General features: G+C 39.2%; 1 protein-coding gene across 3 annotated transcripts in view; it reads right to left on the bottom strand.

Moving 5' to 3' along the window:
* SLC27A6 (solute carrier family 27 member 6) overlaps positions 1-17,696 on the bottom strand; it is a 73,306-nt gene that overhangs the window by 28,709 nt on the left and 26,901 nt on the right. For all 3 annotated transcript variants that reach the window (XR_012037841.1, XM_072840877.1, XM_072840876.1), the window contains exons 3-4: positions 16,507-16,665; positions 15,653-15,777 (exon numbers count right to left, since the gene is read on the bottom strand). Coding sequence is in view for 2 of the 3 variants with exons in the window: in XM_072840877.1 (XP_072696978.1) it covers positions 15,653-15,777; positions 16,507-16,665 (284 nt within the window). In the remaining variant the exon portion in view is untranslated. The remainder of the gene's footprint in view (positions 1-15,652; positions 15,778-16,506; positions 16,666-17,696) is intronic.

The raw sequence follows: 17,696 nt of genomic DNA, 5'->3' as shown, positions 1-17,696 counted from the left end.
ACGGGCATGTTGGATATTGCCTACCTGCTACAGAACTAGTTCTTGAATTTTCTGCTGCCATTTCTCTGTATAAAACAGTAGTGGCACAAATCTTAGGATTTATTTTGCTTGAACAGAGAACAATCTTTTATATGGTATAACTCTTGGATACTTTCCAGGTCAGAGAGGAGTTTCAGCAAGTATCATTATTTATAAAATGTGTTGGCACACTCCAGAAAACAATAAGAAGGTGGTTTATAAACCAAACTCCATAGACTCTAACCTGTGTGTGCTACAGCTATAGAAGCTTACCGAATAAGGGTAAATATTCACCCAAAAATGATTCAATTGATAGAGAAAATCGAATTATCAATACTAGGGTAAGGCTTTTATCTAAAAATATCAATTTCACTTTTTTAACCCTCAAGACATCTTTTTTTCTATGGCCTTCTTTTTTATTTAATTTTTAAAATTTATTTGAGAGAGAGAGAGAGAGAGAGAAACCAGGGAAAAAATCCTCAAGCAGAGTCCCTGCTGAGCATGGATTCCATGGTGGGGCTCCATCCCAGAACCCTAAAATCATGACCTGAGCCTAAATCAAGAGTCAGATCCTTAACTGAATGAGCCACTCAGGTGTCACTGATCTTTCCCTTTAAAACAAATCCAGAAGATCATGCTTTGAGGGGTATGAGGAAAGATGAACTGATTCATTATTTATTATTTGAATAAAGGAAACAAAAATCTGAATGATATTATTGACAACTTTAGGTAATTATCTCAGTAAACTGTAAAACAACTATAATTTACATCACTCACATCAATTATGTCCTTTATATTTCATTCTTTCAGGAGTGCTTAGGTTTGTATTTTCAGTTTTCTTTTAAAGGAATATTTAGAGAATTGTTTAAAAGTATTTTGTGTGCATGTACTGATTCAGTTTAAAGATGTCTGTAAAATTTTAGACTTTTATTAATGGAGGACCTTCTATTTGCAAGCCTTTGGATAAGTAAAGCTGAATAAATTGTAAACTAAATTTTGTGAAATCTGAATTGGCTATAAATGAGACAAATCATTACATGAAATTTTAAAAGTTATGCTTTTCTCACAAAGTTAATTCTAGATGAACATAATAGTTAAATATAAAGAAGAAAATTGTCTATTGATTTTTTTGCTATTGGATGGAAAAGGAGATTTTAAATCACAAATTAGGTAGAAATACTAACAAAATGAGAGAATAATATATTTAATTATAAAAATAAACACAGGGCACCTGGGTAGCTCAGCCGGTTAAGCATTTGCCTTTGCCTCAAGTCATGATCTCAGGGTCCTGGGATCCAGCCCCATATCAGGCTTCCCTGCTCAAGAGGAAGTTGGCTTTTTCCTCTCCCCTACTCATGCTCTCTCTCTCTATCTCTGTCTCAAATAAATAAATAAATAAAATCTTTAAAAAATAATTTTAAAATTATATAAAACCTGTAGCAAGTCCAAAAGACAGTTATTTTTGGCATACACACACACTTATATGTATATACATATACAAAAAGAAGGAAAGAGAGAGAGAGAGAAATAAACAAAAGTTTTTAAAAAGTAGTTTGCACAAGAATGGAAAATTTACCTAAAACACACATACAATAAGATGTTCTCATAAGGTCTAAATCAAGGGTTAGCAAAATAGGGGCCAGATTCAGTCTACTTTCTGTTTTTGTGAATAAAGTTTTATTAGAATAGCACCACATCTATTTATATGGACTATCTCTTGCTGCTTTTGTAATAGAGAATTAAATATCTGTGACAGAGAAGCATGATCCATAAAGCCTAAAATAATATATTAATCTGTGCTTTTGCTGACCTTTGTCCTAAATTGTAAAGAAAGAAAAAAGCGCCACAGCTTCCTAATGTTAAGACAAGCCAAGTATCATCTGGTTTCACTGGATGTTACACTGGTTCTACAAATATTGATCCATTAAAATTCTTCATCCAGATGCCCATGTACACTCATTTTATGTTTCTTTCTTAAAATGGGCTTTATCTCACTGGAAATAACTGGGAACTGGTTTTATTTGTAAAGGGGGTGAGTAGCTTCTCATGCAATTGAGCATTTGGTCAGTGGGCAAAATTTTGATCAGATGGGTCTTTTATCCAGCTAGTGATGTGAAGCTGTGGGAGATGACTGGAAGCCAGAGGAGAGCATCAAGCAGAGCCTGATGTAATAACTACATTAATCTGGTGCCCACTGGCATGATGGACTGGGAGTTGGCAGCAGTATGAAGTGGAAAAGGTGGGTCAGCAGAATGGCAAATGTGAGAAAAAAACATAATCAGGACTGGCAATGGGAGTTTTAAAAAGTGATCCTGGAATATATGGAAATTGGGAGGTTGGTCTGAGGGTTGCTTATTATATTAGGTTTATATGTGTCTGTTTTGAAATTGTTCAGAAACTGGTGGTACATCATCTAAAACACAACCAAATTTTTATAACTCCCCCCTAAAATTAAAAAAAAAAAATCCCCTTCAGGATGCTTGAAGTGCTGGCTGAGTGTCTGACTCTTGATCTCAGCTCAGGTCTCGATCTCATGGTTGTGAGTTCCAGTCGTGCATTGGGTAGGTGCTAGGTGTGGAAGGAAGGAAGGAAGGAAGGAAGGAAGGAAGGAAGGAAGGAAGGAAGGAAGGAAGGAAGGAAGAAAAAAAATCCCTTTAGCTGTCCGTAAGTTCCTTCAAACCTTCTCAGAAGAAATTCTTATTCCTTTTAGCTCTCCCTGAGGCATGAACGTACTGCTTAAATATCACTAGATATCTAAGCTGCATCGGAAATGGAATGAGGAGAGTATGCATAAGTACAATTAGATGAATGAAGGAATACTTAAGACCTACATATATACATGCAGAAGAGAAAGAAGACACAGACTGGCAGAGAATTAAAGATGAGACAGAGATAGAGAATACATGGAGAGAAGCAGAGACACACAGAAAGGAGGAAAGACAGGCAAAAGTGAAAGAAAGTGAGAGAGACCCACAGAGAAGAAAAGCAAGAGAGACATACAGAGCAAGAGAGTGGAGAGAGACGGGAAGGGGAGAGACATGGGGGGAGGGAGAGAGTATAAACAAAACAGAAAGGGACAAAGAGTGAAACAGAGATGTATGATGACAAAGACAAAGACTGACATATTCAGAGGCAGGGAGAGACCCTATGAGGGAGGAAACAAGGAGAAACTCCAAGTGATGCAGGGAGATGCTCACACCCACTCATGGATGTGATGCAGGAATGCAACGTGCATCATATTCACAGAGACACGGAGACCCCCATGCTGAGATGCAGAGGCAAAGGCCCATGCCCAGGAGGGGTGCTTGCTCTCTCCCGCTCACCCTCCCTCTCTTTCCTCCTCACACACAGGATCTCTCCCTCCCCCCCCCCCATGCACAGAGGGAGAGAGAGAGAGAAAGTAAAACAACAACAACAAAAAGATCACCTAGACCAGAGACACAGACTTGAAGAAAGAAAGACGCACACACAGAGACACACAAATACAGAGACACAGGGATTGGGACCCACAGAAAGAGATACAAGCAAACCAAACCAAGAAGCAAACAAGGAAACACAGGTAAGGTAGAAACAGAGGAAGGGTGACAAATGCAGAAATCCACAGGGCGTGGGGACAGGAAACAAAGACATGTCTACAGTCAAATCAGCAGAAGCAAAAGGAGTGGATGTGTTCAGGTTACTGTATTATCTCCTTTTAATCACCGTGACAACCCTATAAAATAAGATGCGTTATCCTCATGTTGCACACTGGGACAGTGAAGTTCAGGTCCAAGGTCACAGACGCGAACTAGACAAGCGACAGAATGTGGACTCATTAAAACGAGAGTGCAAGAGTGCGTGTAGGCAGGGGCCGTTCTCTCCTCCGCGGTGCTCCGTTGCCTGGACAGTGCCGGGTGCACGAGGGGTGCTCACAGCATATCCGTGGAAGGGAGGCAGGGGGCAGGGAAGGCAAGTCCTAGAAAGAAGGAGACCAAGAGGGAGGGAGGGAGGGAAAGAAAGAAGGCGAGGACAGAAAAAACCAGCTCAAAACCCCCCAAAGCCCACGTTCTATTTTTCCAAGTATTTCCCTAAGATTTTAGTAATAGGAAGCGATCAAAATATGTGTTTCTAGTTCAATAGTTGGTGCTTAAATATTTATAGACTCGCACACACGCAGAGAGTAGGCCATTTTACAGTACACGGGAAGTACTCATTGGTTTTCTCCAGCCACTTAAAATCCCATTTGAGGGATCCCTGGGTGGCGTAGAGGTTTGGCGCCTGCCTTTGGCCCAGGGTGTGATCCTGGAGACCCGGGATCGAATTCCACGTCAGGCTCCCGGTGCATGGAGCCTGCTTCTCCCTCTGCCTGTGTCTTTGCCTCTCTCTCTCTCTGTGTGTGACTATCATAAATAAATAAAAATTTAAAAAAAATCCCATTTGAAATTTAAAAGGAAATCTGCCGAATGAGTCAGACCTTCTAATAGGGGTCCCAGGGTCTTGAGTTTCCTTTTGTACCCATATCAAGTTGGACACACCGTGTCCAACTGATGTGACCAGACCAGTACAGGATGCCATCCGGCGGACCGAGGTTCCAGTCTCATCAAAGCGATCTCGAGGAGCCCTTTCCCGCAGTGTAGGGTGAGCTGCTACATGCCAGGCAGTGGTTAAGCTACAGCTCCATCCTACTGAGCCTTATATTTATTTAATCACTTGCTGGAGTGGGCAGGCCTCTAACAATGCCCTCCTAGAAACAAAGTCTTTTTCTTCCAGAACATGGGCTGAATCCTACCCAGCAAATCTAAATCGCATCCAAGCTAAGTGCCTCTTTCTATGCCTATGGAAAGCGAACGTCTGAAGGTTCTGCTTCAACACAGGTAATTTTGCATCAACCTTGATTTCTCAGAAGCAGAGAGTGTTTGTTGATAGATGGAGACACAGAAAAGAAATAGAAATTAACAGTGAAAACGAAAGGGCGAATCATTTTGCTTTCAGCCTCGGGTAAATGGCTGCTTAATGTGCAAAACACAAGTATGGTCTAATTCCTAAAGGATCATCTGAAACGTGTAACAACACATGCTAGGGATTATGATTCTTCCATCTTGACTCTCTTTATAAGACCTTTAATTTTCTAAAACCTGCTGGTAATTACACATGCACACGGGTCACACCAACACATTTCATGTAATGAGAACTATATTCCAACAGTTTGCTGCCTTCACAGATGCTCCAATATTACAGGCTGGAAAAAAAAAAGGGCAGCAAGCCAACTGGGTGTTACAGAACGGATACAAAGTAACACTAAATGCAAACAGACTGTCAAAGAATCCCGAGGCCAAAAAAAAAAAAAGCGTAAAATAGCAGACTTTCTTTTTTTTTATTCTTAAAAGATTTTATGTATTGAGAAAGAGAGCATGCACAAGCAGGGGGAAGGGCAAAGGGAGAGGCAGCCTCCCCACTGAGCAGGGACCACCCCCCCACTTTCCAACTCAGGGCTCAACTTAGGGCTTGATCCCAGGACCCTGGGATCATGACCCGAGCCAAAGGTAGACGCTTAAGCAACTGAGCCACCCAGGTGTCCCAAGAGCAGACTTCCTTATACTGGAGCAGGAAAGGAATGGTGGTGGTTGGGGGGTTGGGGGAGCAGACAGGGTGGAGGCCTCTCCTGAGAAAGGCCTGGAGAGTATTTAAAAGGAGAGACCTAAAAAAAAAAAAATAAATAAAATAAATAAATAAATAAATAAATAAATAAATAAATAAATAAATAAATAAAAGGAGAGACCTGCCTCACTAACTTGACGGGCTCCAGCTTCCAAAAGCCTTTGCCATGTGGCCTCTCCAGGCTGAGTCTGGGCAGGCCATGGTTTCAGAGACACCAGCCCTCAGTTCAACAAATCATTTTAAGGCATAAATAATAGCATGAAAAGAACTCTGTGATCTCAAGTGTTAACAGCAGAAAGCAACCACAATGTGGGCTTATTTCAAACTCCTCTTCTAGATAGAATAGTGAGAGGGACTGCCATTTACAGGCCACTTCTTCTGAACAAGTGTTTTCTATTCTGGCAGCCCTCAGGGGAACTCACAGTGGAGGGAAAGCCACGTTGCAGGCCAGAGTTATTTCCAGATCGCCTTGTTTGAGGATGACTGACTCCAGGAGTCTATGCAAGGTTTGCCTTGAACCTGAATGACAGTGCAAAGCTGGATGAAAAAAAAAGGGGGGCTGTGTAGAAGTAAAGGGAGGTTGATCTGGAAACCCAGAGTAAGGGTCACCTGAGCCACAAGTAACATAACTTATTAATGAAATGTTCTGAAAAATGCAGGGGCCCATGACCAAGATAATTTCTACAGTGAGCTGGACACAGCAATGGTCTGACTCCCTCCATGCAAGGATGCAAACTTTTGATCTATCCAAACTCCTTCCGTGTGAGTTCTGTCCTCCAGCCCTTACCCCACCCCAGGAACGTGGCTTTCTGATTACAACTGAGCTTCTCGTGCAGGTCCAGGACTAGGGAAAGATTATGCTGATCGTGAGCACATAAGTATCCCAGCAATGAGGCTCTTTGCATTTGTTACTTTCTTTTTAAAAAATAATTCAACAGATTTTTATTGAGCACCTTTTATGTGTCAGGTACCATTGGCAGCACTGAGGGTGTAACTATAGGTGAAGAAGATAAACTCCCTGCATTCCTGGAGCAGGAAATAATAGCAGAAGGGGGAGGTCAGGAGAGAATGAAGAATAATTATAGATAAAATCTGTAATAGGGTAATAAGTTCTCTAAAGAAAAATTAAGCAGTGGGGGCACCTGGGTGGCTTAGTGATTGAGCATTTGCCTTTGGTCGTGATCCCAAGGTCCTGGGATTGAATCCCGCATTGGGCTCCCCTTGGGAATCCTGCTTCTCCCTCTGCCTATGTCTCTGCTTCTCTCTCTGTGTCTCTCATGAATAAATACAGGAAATCTTAAAAAAAAAAAAAGAAAAATTAAGCAGTGAAAGAAGCCTATGAGATAAACACTGTAATAGAATGTGACTTCATTCTTGATGTCTGACTGCTGCTAGCCCTCCGGCTCTAGCATTTCCCTCTCCGTCTGCCCCCCACCCTCCACATCTGGGCAAGCTGATGAGAACATTCAGTGCTCCTGCCTTTGGCAGCAACAGAAGTTCAAAGTACACAAACAACCTCACATGTACAAGACCACTTGCCCTGATGCCTCCTCCTTGTCAAAATATGAGCCGAACTTGTCTCTTTCCATGGCTTTCTGAAGTCACCTTTGGATATGCTTGGGACCCTCCCCTGCTCTCCACAGCAAGCCCTATTCTCTTGGTGTATGTACAGTATCATAAGTCTAAGCCACTATACCAAATTTGGGTATGGGACCATCCAAGTTGGGAAGGTGATCACACCACACATACCAATAGGATTAGTGGTCAGAGGAGCCCTCCCAGGGGAGGGGAGATTGGGATGGATGAGGAAGTGGGCCATGCAAATACCCAAGGGAACAAATACCCTCTGTTCAGGGGGAGAGAAGTGATAGCTCTGGAATATTCACGGAAAAGCAAGGCAGCCAGCAAAGCTGAGGTGGCGTAAACAAGGAAAGAGCGTGGTGTGGCAGGGAGGTGGGGGCTGAGGGGAGATGCTAGCAGGGAAAACAGACCACACAGAGCTCAGCGGTCCATTCCAAAGGAATTTGGATTTTCTTCCAAGTGAACCATCACAGGTTACTTTAATAGTGAAGTAATACAACCTGACTTGCATTTTAATGGAATCATTTCAACTGCAAGAATATAATTTAAGGAGAGACACCAGGGTGGCTCAGTGGTTGAAGACTGTCTGCTTTCGGCTCAGGGCATGATCCCGCGGGTCTGGGATTGAGTCCTGCATTGGGCTCCCAGAGGGGAGCCTGAATCTCCCTCTGCCTATGTCTCTGCCTCTCTCTGTGCTCTCATGAAGAAATACAAAATCTTAAAAAAAAAAAAAAAGAATCTAATTTAAGGAGACAAAAATGATGTGAAGAAGCAGCCAGGGCTAAAATATCGGTGTGGGGGGAACTAGAGCTGGCTCCGATGAGAGCAGGAAGGAGGCAGTAAGCTGAGGTCTGGTTCTGGATACATGTGAAGGTCGAATCTGCAGGGGTTGCTCATAGATGAGATGGGAAGTGAAGGAGAGAAGATCTGTGTGGCTGAGCAGCGGGATGGGGTGAGAAGTGCATGTTGAAGGAGGAGGTGGTGAAAAAGTTGAGCTCTCCCACTTTTTGAGATTAAATGTCAATTAGATTTCTAAGTGGAGATGTCAAGCGGGAATGTAGATATATGAAACCTGAAATCAAGGGAGAAGACACAGCTGGAGATATAAATTGAGAGTGAAGTTGTGGATGGTATTTGTATCTAGAAACATATTCAGTGAGTGAGATGAGAGAGAAGAAAGGTTTGATTGTGAGTCATGGGCATGGTAACATTTACAGGTCAGGAAGATTAAGGAAGACTCAGCAATGGAGACAATCTAAAACTGTCAGCTAGCACTCTGGAGCTTGGTCTATATGAGTCAATCTAAAGACATAAACTGATAAAACGAGATCTGAACCTGTTAGACAACTTTGGCATATTTGCTGTGGTAACAAAAACCATCTTGTGAGGTCTCTTCCAGAGAGGCCCTCAAGGTGACATCACCTTCTAATCTGTCTGTTTCCATGTGAATTTCTGTGCTTCACTCCTTAACCCTTACATCAACCCTGGACATAACTGCTATTACTCTCATGTTATAGATGAAAAAATTGAAGTGGGAACTGCTCAGAAAAGCAATCTAATTTGCCCAAGATCAAGGAACTTTCGAGACATGGAAGTTAAGTTTGAATTTCAAGCTCCCTGACTCCAAGGGGCAAAGAAATGAAATGACTTGCCTGATGTGATACAGAGAATTAATGGAAAGGCTGGAAATAGATCCCTGATATGTTTAATATAAAGTTATTGTTATTTTTTTCCATTGGGAATAAAATGATCACTTGGAAAATTCTGGTCGTTTATCATTTGCTGAAAGATTCTTGTTCTTGCTCACTGAAGGGCAAAGATTTTATTTGTCTGTAACAAGGACGTCAGGAACATGCTATTAAAGGAATAGGCAACGTGTAAAATTGCAAATACATAATAAAACAATCTTGGATGTAAATTTTAAAATGTTAAATCAATTTGGACTGTAGGAAAACCTCACTCTCATACCACATTTACATTAAAAATAGCATAACCCAAGAGCAAACAGGCATCATATCTTTTTTAGTACTTTTACTTGTGAAAAATGTTATAAAATTATTACTATTTTAATATTTTAAAGTTTTACTTAAAAACCATCATGCTGTACTTAAACAGGTTTTATAATCATTATTTTATTTACTTATTTTTTAGAGCGAAAGAGAGTGTGTGTCCATGAGCAGGGGTCGGGGGAGGGGCGTGAGGTCGGTCAAAGACAAAGAGAGAGAGACAGATCCCAAGCAGGCTCCAAGCTCAGTGCCAAGCGGGAGGTGGGGCTCAGTCTCACAACCCTGGGATCATGACCTGAGCCAAAATCAAGAGCCTACTGACTGAGCTATCCAGGTGCCTCTAAACTGGTTTTTATAGTTAAAATATGATTTTTATTAGTGAAAGACCAATTATTTTCACCACTCACAAAAATTACTCTAATTTTACAATGATGGGAAGCCTGGGTGGCTCAGCGGTTGAGCACCTGCCTTCAGCCTAGGGCGTGATCCTGGGAGTCCTGGGATCAAAATCAAGAGTCTGATGCTTAAGTGAATGAGTCACCCAGGTGCCCCTATTTGTTGGGAAATGTAATAAATAAAAGATATGTATATTCTTACTGGAAAGCATAGCATGAATAATATAAGCAGATAGAAAATTATATATTATATATATCACTACTTGTGAAGTATGAATCATTAAATATTAAAAATCAGCACTTATTAAAACTCTTTAACAATATACACAATCTACAACATCTCAAAATATTTATTAATTCCCTGCTAATTCTACTAGCATTTAGCCTGCTTATAGTTATTTCTTATGTTAGTCCTTCTAAGGACTATATTTCTATATTTGTAGTTTCTAAGCAGAAAAGAAGGTTCTGGGAACTTGCCAACTTTTCTAATTGCTTTCATATCTAGTATGAGAATATTAAACACATCTTTGATTTACTTACGGAAAATTGAGTTTTAAAAGAGATGATTTACTCAACCATATAATAAAATGCTTCAAATATTTGGGGGAAAGAAATAACAAAACATGTATATATATCTTAAAACGACTAGGTCTCGGAGATGAAATCAATTGTTTTGACAGTTCCAGAGAAGAAAATGTAAATGAAACTCAGAACATCTTAGTAAGAATTAAAGCTCATATTAATTTAAAAATATCATTCTTTAGAGGTTATTGTGATGAGAAAAGTTTCCAGATCTCAATGTTTTGATAAACTACATCTTTTACAAGATGTGGAAAGATGAAAATGGGGTGATAAAACATTTGAAGCTATGTAGAAACTAAGAAAATGAAAACATGATAAAAGAATGAAAGTTTTTAATACATTCATTAAGGTACATTTATTCATCTATGCCAACTTAGCATAAGTTACTCCCTTCTGTTGGAATTTTATTCTTTGATACTTCTCCATCCCCACCTCCTACCTAAATACAACAAGGAAAACTTGAAGTTTGGAAGAAATGATGAGTTTTCTTTGGAGAAAATAGAGCAGGTGTCTTTTCAAATTGAAGTCTTAAAATCTTACGGTGCTGATGTTTGATTCTTGTTATTTAAGGTCTTCATTTTGTTATCCTCAAATAAGCCCAGCAAACACTTAAGCATGCCCTGCACAATTGTCCAAACATTGCTAGTAAAAAAATTAATATGGCTTTTAATGAACAATATTTAATATTTATCAAATATCCGGGTCCTGTAAAATGTCTGTCTTTTCAGAGTAACAATTGAATGTAATCCATTTTGTCAAAGTTTTAATACACTTTAACGAAAGTATCCAGAATCCAAAGGATACTTACTAGTGGCCAGTGAATTTCCTGGCTTTTAAGAAAACAGAGGAAAGAAAAGGTATATAACTTATAGAAGATATATTCACTAAAATGCATATGCTAAAATACATATACTAGAAAGTAAAGGCTGTGCCTTCAGAATGTCAATATGTAGGTGTTTTATGTTGAGACAAACTATACTGCCTAAATGACAAAATATAATATTAACTTGAAAAGCAGGTATTACACATATGTATCATAAAATAGGTCTTTGCTTTATTAATTATATCTCACCCTCTGTACCGATGGGCTCCAGATTCCTACATCTGACTGCCTATTCCATTTCTTTACCTGGATGCCTAAGGAACACACCAAAGTAACAGGTCCAAAAGAAATTTAATTTTAACTCTTTAAATCTCACTTTTCCTCATCTCTGTGAAGGGCTCACCGTTTACCTGTTTCAGCGAAACACCTGAGACTCATCCTGCCTTCTGTTATTTCACTGCCTACCCCCATATACTGAAACCTGCAATATTACTGGAATGAATGAATGAATGAGTGAGTGATAGATACGATCCCACCCCTAGAGATTTCTAACTGTGGGCAGTTTTAGGCAGAGTTTCTTTAAATCCAAGGAACCATGCAGGAATCCCCTGGAGGATCATTGATGGAGAGCACGCCACCGTATTCCTCACCAGTCGATAGGAAATGAAGCATTAATGCTAAGAAAACAAAGAACTGGACCCAATCAGAGAGTTCATTGTGCTGCTTCAGTAATGCAGAAAACTTGAGAGATTGGACCCTGGGGAAGAGCTGCTTTCCTATTTTCCGGGGGTGGGGGGTGGGGGGTGGGGAGAGTAATTACTCCATTGCTCTCTAAGAGCCAGTACCTTGGCTTTTTTTAAAGGGCAGTGTTGCCAGAAGTTGGAGGCACATCCAATGTTTATGCCAGAGGAACTTTTGTAACTGGACTTTTTGAAAAAGAGAAAAAAGACTGGACTCGGTAGGGGGTGGATAAATGCTTCCTGCCAAGGAAAGCCACCCCGCGGGTGTTTTTGCGCAACTACGCATGTAAACCTCATGCAGCTTTGGGCAAAGCTCTGTTTATTTCCCTCTTTCCTCTTCCATTTGCCTTCAGGTAATCGCTTAAAGATTACTTCACAAACACTATCTTTTCTTCCAAGAACCTCAGTGAAGATTCAAAATATGATGTAATTAACTAAAAGCAAAAGGAATCCCACCTTTAAACACTCAACTCAGACTGAATTCTGCCTGCAGGTGAATCTCCTTCGGAATATATGACTTGCCCTTGGATGGGCAACAAATCTTTTTTTTTTTAATATATTTTTTATAGATGTTCAATTTGCCAACATATAGAATAACACCCAGTGCTCATCCCGTCAAGTGCCCACCTCAGTGCCCGTCACCCAGTCACCCCCACTCCCCGCCCACCTCCCCTTCCACCACCCCTAGTTCGTTTCCCAGAGAATCTGGGTGTCCTCAGAGAGTAGGCGGTTTTGTTTCTTCTTCTTCTTCTTCTTTTTTTTAACTTAAGGATTTATTCTAAACAAATGTCTATGGGGCTTCAAACCATGGTTTAGGAGACATCCATTGTTAACTCTCTGAGGGCACTGACCCCAGTGCCTGTTTAGGCTTGGCCTTACCTGAAGCCACTGCTGTGCTGGGCAGCAAACACGGCCCCCTTCCCTGCAGGAGCAGTTCACTGACAGGAATAAATACCGGACAGAAAACAAGCAAGACCTCCTTGGAGGGGTCAGATGTCTTAACAGAATGACTTTCTTCCTTCCCTAATCTTTAATGCCAAGAACTGCTTGTTCTCATTCTGTGTGAAATCAACAAAAGGGATTAAGTAATACAATGCATCTCTGCATCAAAAAATTATGTTCTCCTTTGAGCAAAGCTATTTTTTTTTTTATTTGCCTTCTCTCCTCCTCCACTTGCCTTCAGGTAAATGCTTAGAGATTATTTCACAACCACTATCTTTTTTTTTCAAAGAACTTTAGTTAAGAATTAAAATATTTAGGGCGCCTGGGTGGCTCAGCTGGTTAAGCATCTGCCTTTGGCTCAGGTCAGGATCCCAGGGTCCTAGGTTTGAGCTGCATGTCGGCTGACTCCCTCCTGAGCAGGGAGCCCTCTCTCTCTGTCCCTCTCCCTCTTCTCCTTGCTCGTGTTCTCTATCTCAAGTGGAAAAAAAATAATTACAATATTTAATTAACTAAAAAAAAATTAGATATTTTACTTTTAATTCTCAGTTCTCTCATATGCTCTGTGCCTATAGCATTTTCCCAAAATTAGTGCATTCCAAATTCAGAGAGGTGAAAGGATATTTCTTTTTATAAAAAAAATTGAAAGGAACACACTTTGAAAAAAGATTTGTTGTGAAAATGACAAACTACTAATATTTTTATCATAGGAAATGGTAGCTCCAACAGATGAGATAAAACATTATGTGCTAAGGACATAAATTAGTAAAAGACTCATAAAAGATATTTTAAAGAGAAATACAGACAGAAAATTATCCCACCTTGCTAGTAATCTTAACAAAGAATTTAAAAATGTTTGTTTCTTGTCTACAAAATTAAAAATAAAATTAAATGACTCTTTCCCCATTTAAAAAAATAAGAAAAAAACCCCCAAGACATTCTTTGTTCAAACAAAATATTATTAAGAAGCACTAGCAAATTGGGTTTCATCCATCATATTTGAAAGACTGAACCATGAAGATTGTCCTATTTTCCCTGTTCACTATCCTTCAGAGACTTTTGAGAAACTTTGAAGGAGGTTCAAGTTCTCCATGAAACATAACTGGAAAACTATTTTTAATATCATGCAGTCCTGATAAGAGACCATACATACAATAGGCTTACTCTCACAATGAGATTCCAAATCACATCAACCATTTTGAATAGCAATTTGGAAATATGCCATAAGAATCACCAAAATATCCATGTCCTCCTGAGCCCCTCCACTGGCTACAATGCATAAAGATATTAATTGCAGCATCATTTAACATAGTAAAATGTTAGGAAAAAAATGTCAGCTGTTTAGTACATATTTACTAAACAAATGACCTTGCAAAAGCTAATGCTGCTATCAAAGGATAAGAAAAAGGAGTGGCTAGGGGCACAGTTTAGAAAGCCCACAAAGAAGTTCATTATAGGTAGTGCCTAATCTGTCCTTTACTGAAGGTGGCTTCTATCGTACTGGAGGGCATTAATTCCCTAAATTATCCTAGTCCAGATATCACATTACCAAAGAACACTTTAATAAAAACTAGAAAATATGCTAGGTTGTGGCATTGTAATTAATCTCTCTGCTAGGACTCTTCAGATAAGACCAAAACTCTAACATTGGTAAAGTCTCCCTGGAGAAAATAAACGTCAAAAGGTCTAAAACATTTCTCTGGGATCCCCTGCCTTAGTGATGGATCTAGGGAATCTAAAGCTATCTGAAGCACTCCTGACCAAGAAGAGAACAAGGACAGCTCTGGCCATAAAAGGGATGAGTCAGGAGCTAAACAGGAGGTCCCTACATGGTAAACTTCAAGTTTAAAGTGAATAAAAGCGTTTTGTAAATAAGACTACCCAGTTTCACATTTTTCTTGTGTTTTTCTTCCCTATGTAATCCCATATCTTCTACAAAGTTTTATTTAAATGCTTCCAGCCTTGTCTCAGCTGTGCTGTGGGTAAAGGAAGGATTACATGTACATGTTTGAGCCAGCCAGAGAAGACATCTCAGCCCACCATCCATGCTTTGAGCTGGCATGATTATGGCAAAAGTGATGAGGGAGACTTGAGGAAAGGGCTTTATCAAAGGCCAAGGGCAGGCCATCAGTTTCTGCTGCCTGTCCCACATAGGGAAGCATTTCCTATCACCATTATTCATGGGGCTGGGAATTTGATAACAGAAGGTCATTTCTTCATAGCCTCAAGAATGTTTAGAAAATCAGTTAAAAAATAAGCATCTCAAAATACAAATGAGACCAAGAAAAGAACGTCTGAGGGCAAAAAAGCAAACAAACTAATAAAGACAAACTTTAGGCTCTTGTAACTCTCTCTGCTTGTCTAATTTCAGAACGGGGCAATTTATCAATTGTGGAAATGATGGTTTTAGGTGGGGAGACAAGAACACATGAAAGCAAAATTTCTTTTTTAAGTTTAAATCAAAACCAAACAAAGAGACAGACTAATCACTTATTAAAAAAAAAAAAGAAATAACAAGCAACTCTAATCAATATCATTTGTTTTGTTTTGTTTTTTGAAGAACAGCATTTGAAACAATGATCTAATTCGACCTTGCAGTAACCGCTTTCTGTGTATAGAGCATGCATCTAATTTCATAATCGGATGTGTGCTACATTTGCAGGAATTTTAATCAGTCTAAACATAAAAGTGGACTGGATTGTGGGTCCCTCCTATCCTGCCACAATATAGAGCACATTAATACAATTCTGCTCTCCTTTTATTTCCTGTGCCTTGTTTTATACTTGTTTTATCGTGGGGTATTGCATATACCTCTGTAAGTCAGTCAAAACTTTGTTCTGGAAGAAGGTGGAGTATACACAGAAATTATTTTTTTCTCCATACTTTTTCTTTCTGGAATTATTTTTCCTCTCTGAAAACAACTTCTCTTACCTTAGGTTGTTTGCAAAGATAGCGACAAAGTTCTCCAATATACTGAAACACAGTCACATTATACTTTCTGCAGTCATTCCAAAATTGACTTGCTGAGAATTTCTTCTTTAACACACAAGTAGCTCCTATGAGGAAAGGCAAAAACAGGCACCAGGGAAAATATTCAAAGACAGAATTGACATAAAAGACAAATGATGCTGCCCTGTCTAGAACATTTATAGTCAATTTCAAGGCTTTTATAATCCATCAGTGGCCATTCCTATCAAGCTCATTTGAAACCATTAATATTACAATCCAATAACTCTTTAAAAAATTCATGATGGAATTCTATGTTTTGACTGCAAATATGTATAATTATATATTTGCAATTCAGGGGAGGAAAGAAGAGGTCAAAATAAGTAAGGGAGTTGCAAGTATTAGAGCATGACTACAGATAAGGGTTTCTTTACAGAGACGGAGAGTATTCCCTTACTTTTGTTCTTGAATATGTACATTTTATTTATTTTTAAAAGCTTAAAGCTGCCTCAATATTTCTTGAGATTCAGAGTTGGTAACACAGAATTTGTAAGATAGCACCAGCCAAGTTAATCAATGATGACAGGACCTAATTGTGACAACCTAATTTTCACAACAATATAAGTCATATGAAGATGTTCCAGGGAAAACACTGCTCTTTTCCCTTCAGGAACAGAGTATGTCATGAAATTGTGTCCTTTTAATGAAGATTATGTTGTAATTATTTAATAAGCCCACAATCACTCTGAATTCTACTGATAGACTTTCGAACTTTGATGAACACAAGTTAGAGTTAACAAGCATTTAGAAAATTTATTGAATGGAAAAGGAAAACTTACCCAACTCAACACATCCACCGATTCCCAGAAGAGCTCCTGAACTATGATACAGAGGAAGAGTTATATAAATGATGTCATTGGCAGTACAGCCGAAAGCCCACAAGCCAGCGGAGCCCTTTAAAGCCTGCAGCTGACTGATCACAGCTGCTTTTGGTAGACCTGGAAGAAAAGAAAAGAAACAGATGTAAGAGAAAGCAAGTTTATGTATCACCTACAGTAGCAATCGAGACAAAATACATCAAAGTATTATGTGTGCTTTGTAGGGACCATGCAAATGTGAGTTGCTGCTATAATTAACTTCTAGAATCTTGGATCTACATAAAAGGATCAAAACTAAAGTTATACAGAGTTTGAGATACTATAAGCTTCAAAGAGTCATATCTGCTCTAAGGATGGCAAAAATGCCCCAAATCTGAAAATGTAAACCCAAAATGAAGCAAATCGCAAGATAAATCTAAGTTATAGTTAAAGTAGAAATTTTCTAGTGAACAATACCAAATAAGATTCTATCTCAAGAACCAGTAGTTCTGTCACATTTCATTTGTCCTAGAATAAGATCATCATAGAATATCAGATTCCATAATACATGATGCTGAAATAGTTCTATACATTCATGATCTAAACATAAATCACTTCTCCCCTCCAGTCTTCTATGTACAATGGGTTTCTTATAAAAATGTGTAGTTGTAATTAGTGTATAAAACATTTTGTATACTGTTTTTAAATTTCCATATTATTAGTCTTTTGTAGTATAATGTCAGCATAATAAATTCATCCAGTTAATACATGATATAATATGAAATTGCTTTATCTGTGACTGAATATGAACAATTTCACATTTCAATCTCCATCTTCTTGTACACACAACACACAGCTTATTTACAGAATGATAAGTATCCTTTCTTGAATTCATTTGTTAGATTAAATAGTATTTTCATCCTATCCTGTTTGTCAGTTCAGAGCGTTCTTATATTTTTGGAATGTCCTCATGCAGAGGGCCCCAGCCCAAATCTCCCTCACCAATAAAGTCACATTGCTTCACGAAATGCAACGATTACAAGGAGAATCATTTGTTGCTCCAGAGAGGCAAGCAGAGACCAATGTCAGAGAAGCCACAGGAACAAGTACAGGGCAGGATCAAAAGGGAAAAGCAGCAGGCAGTAGAGCCATAAGTGGGGTCTTATTCTCTA

Source organism: Canis lupus, chromosome 10 (genome assembly GCF_048164855.1).
Source record: "Canis lupus baileyi chromosome 10, mCanLup2.hap1, whole genome shotgun sequence".
In the NCBI taxonomy this organism is placed as follows: Eukaryota; Metazoa; Chordata; class Mammalia; order Carnivora; family Canidae; genus Canis; species Canis lupus.
This window is presented reverse-complemented; position numbering and strand designations above follow the sequence as displayed.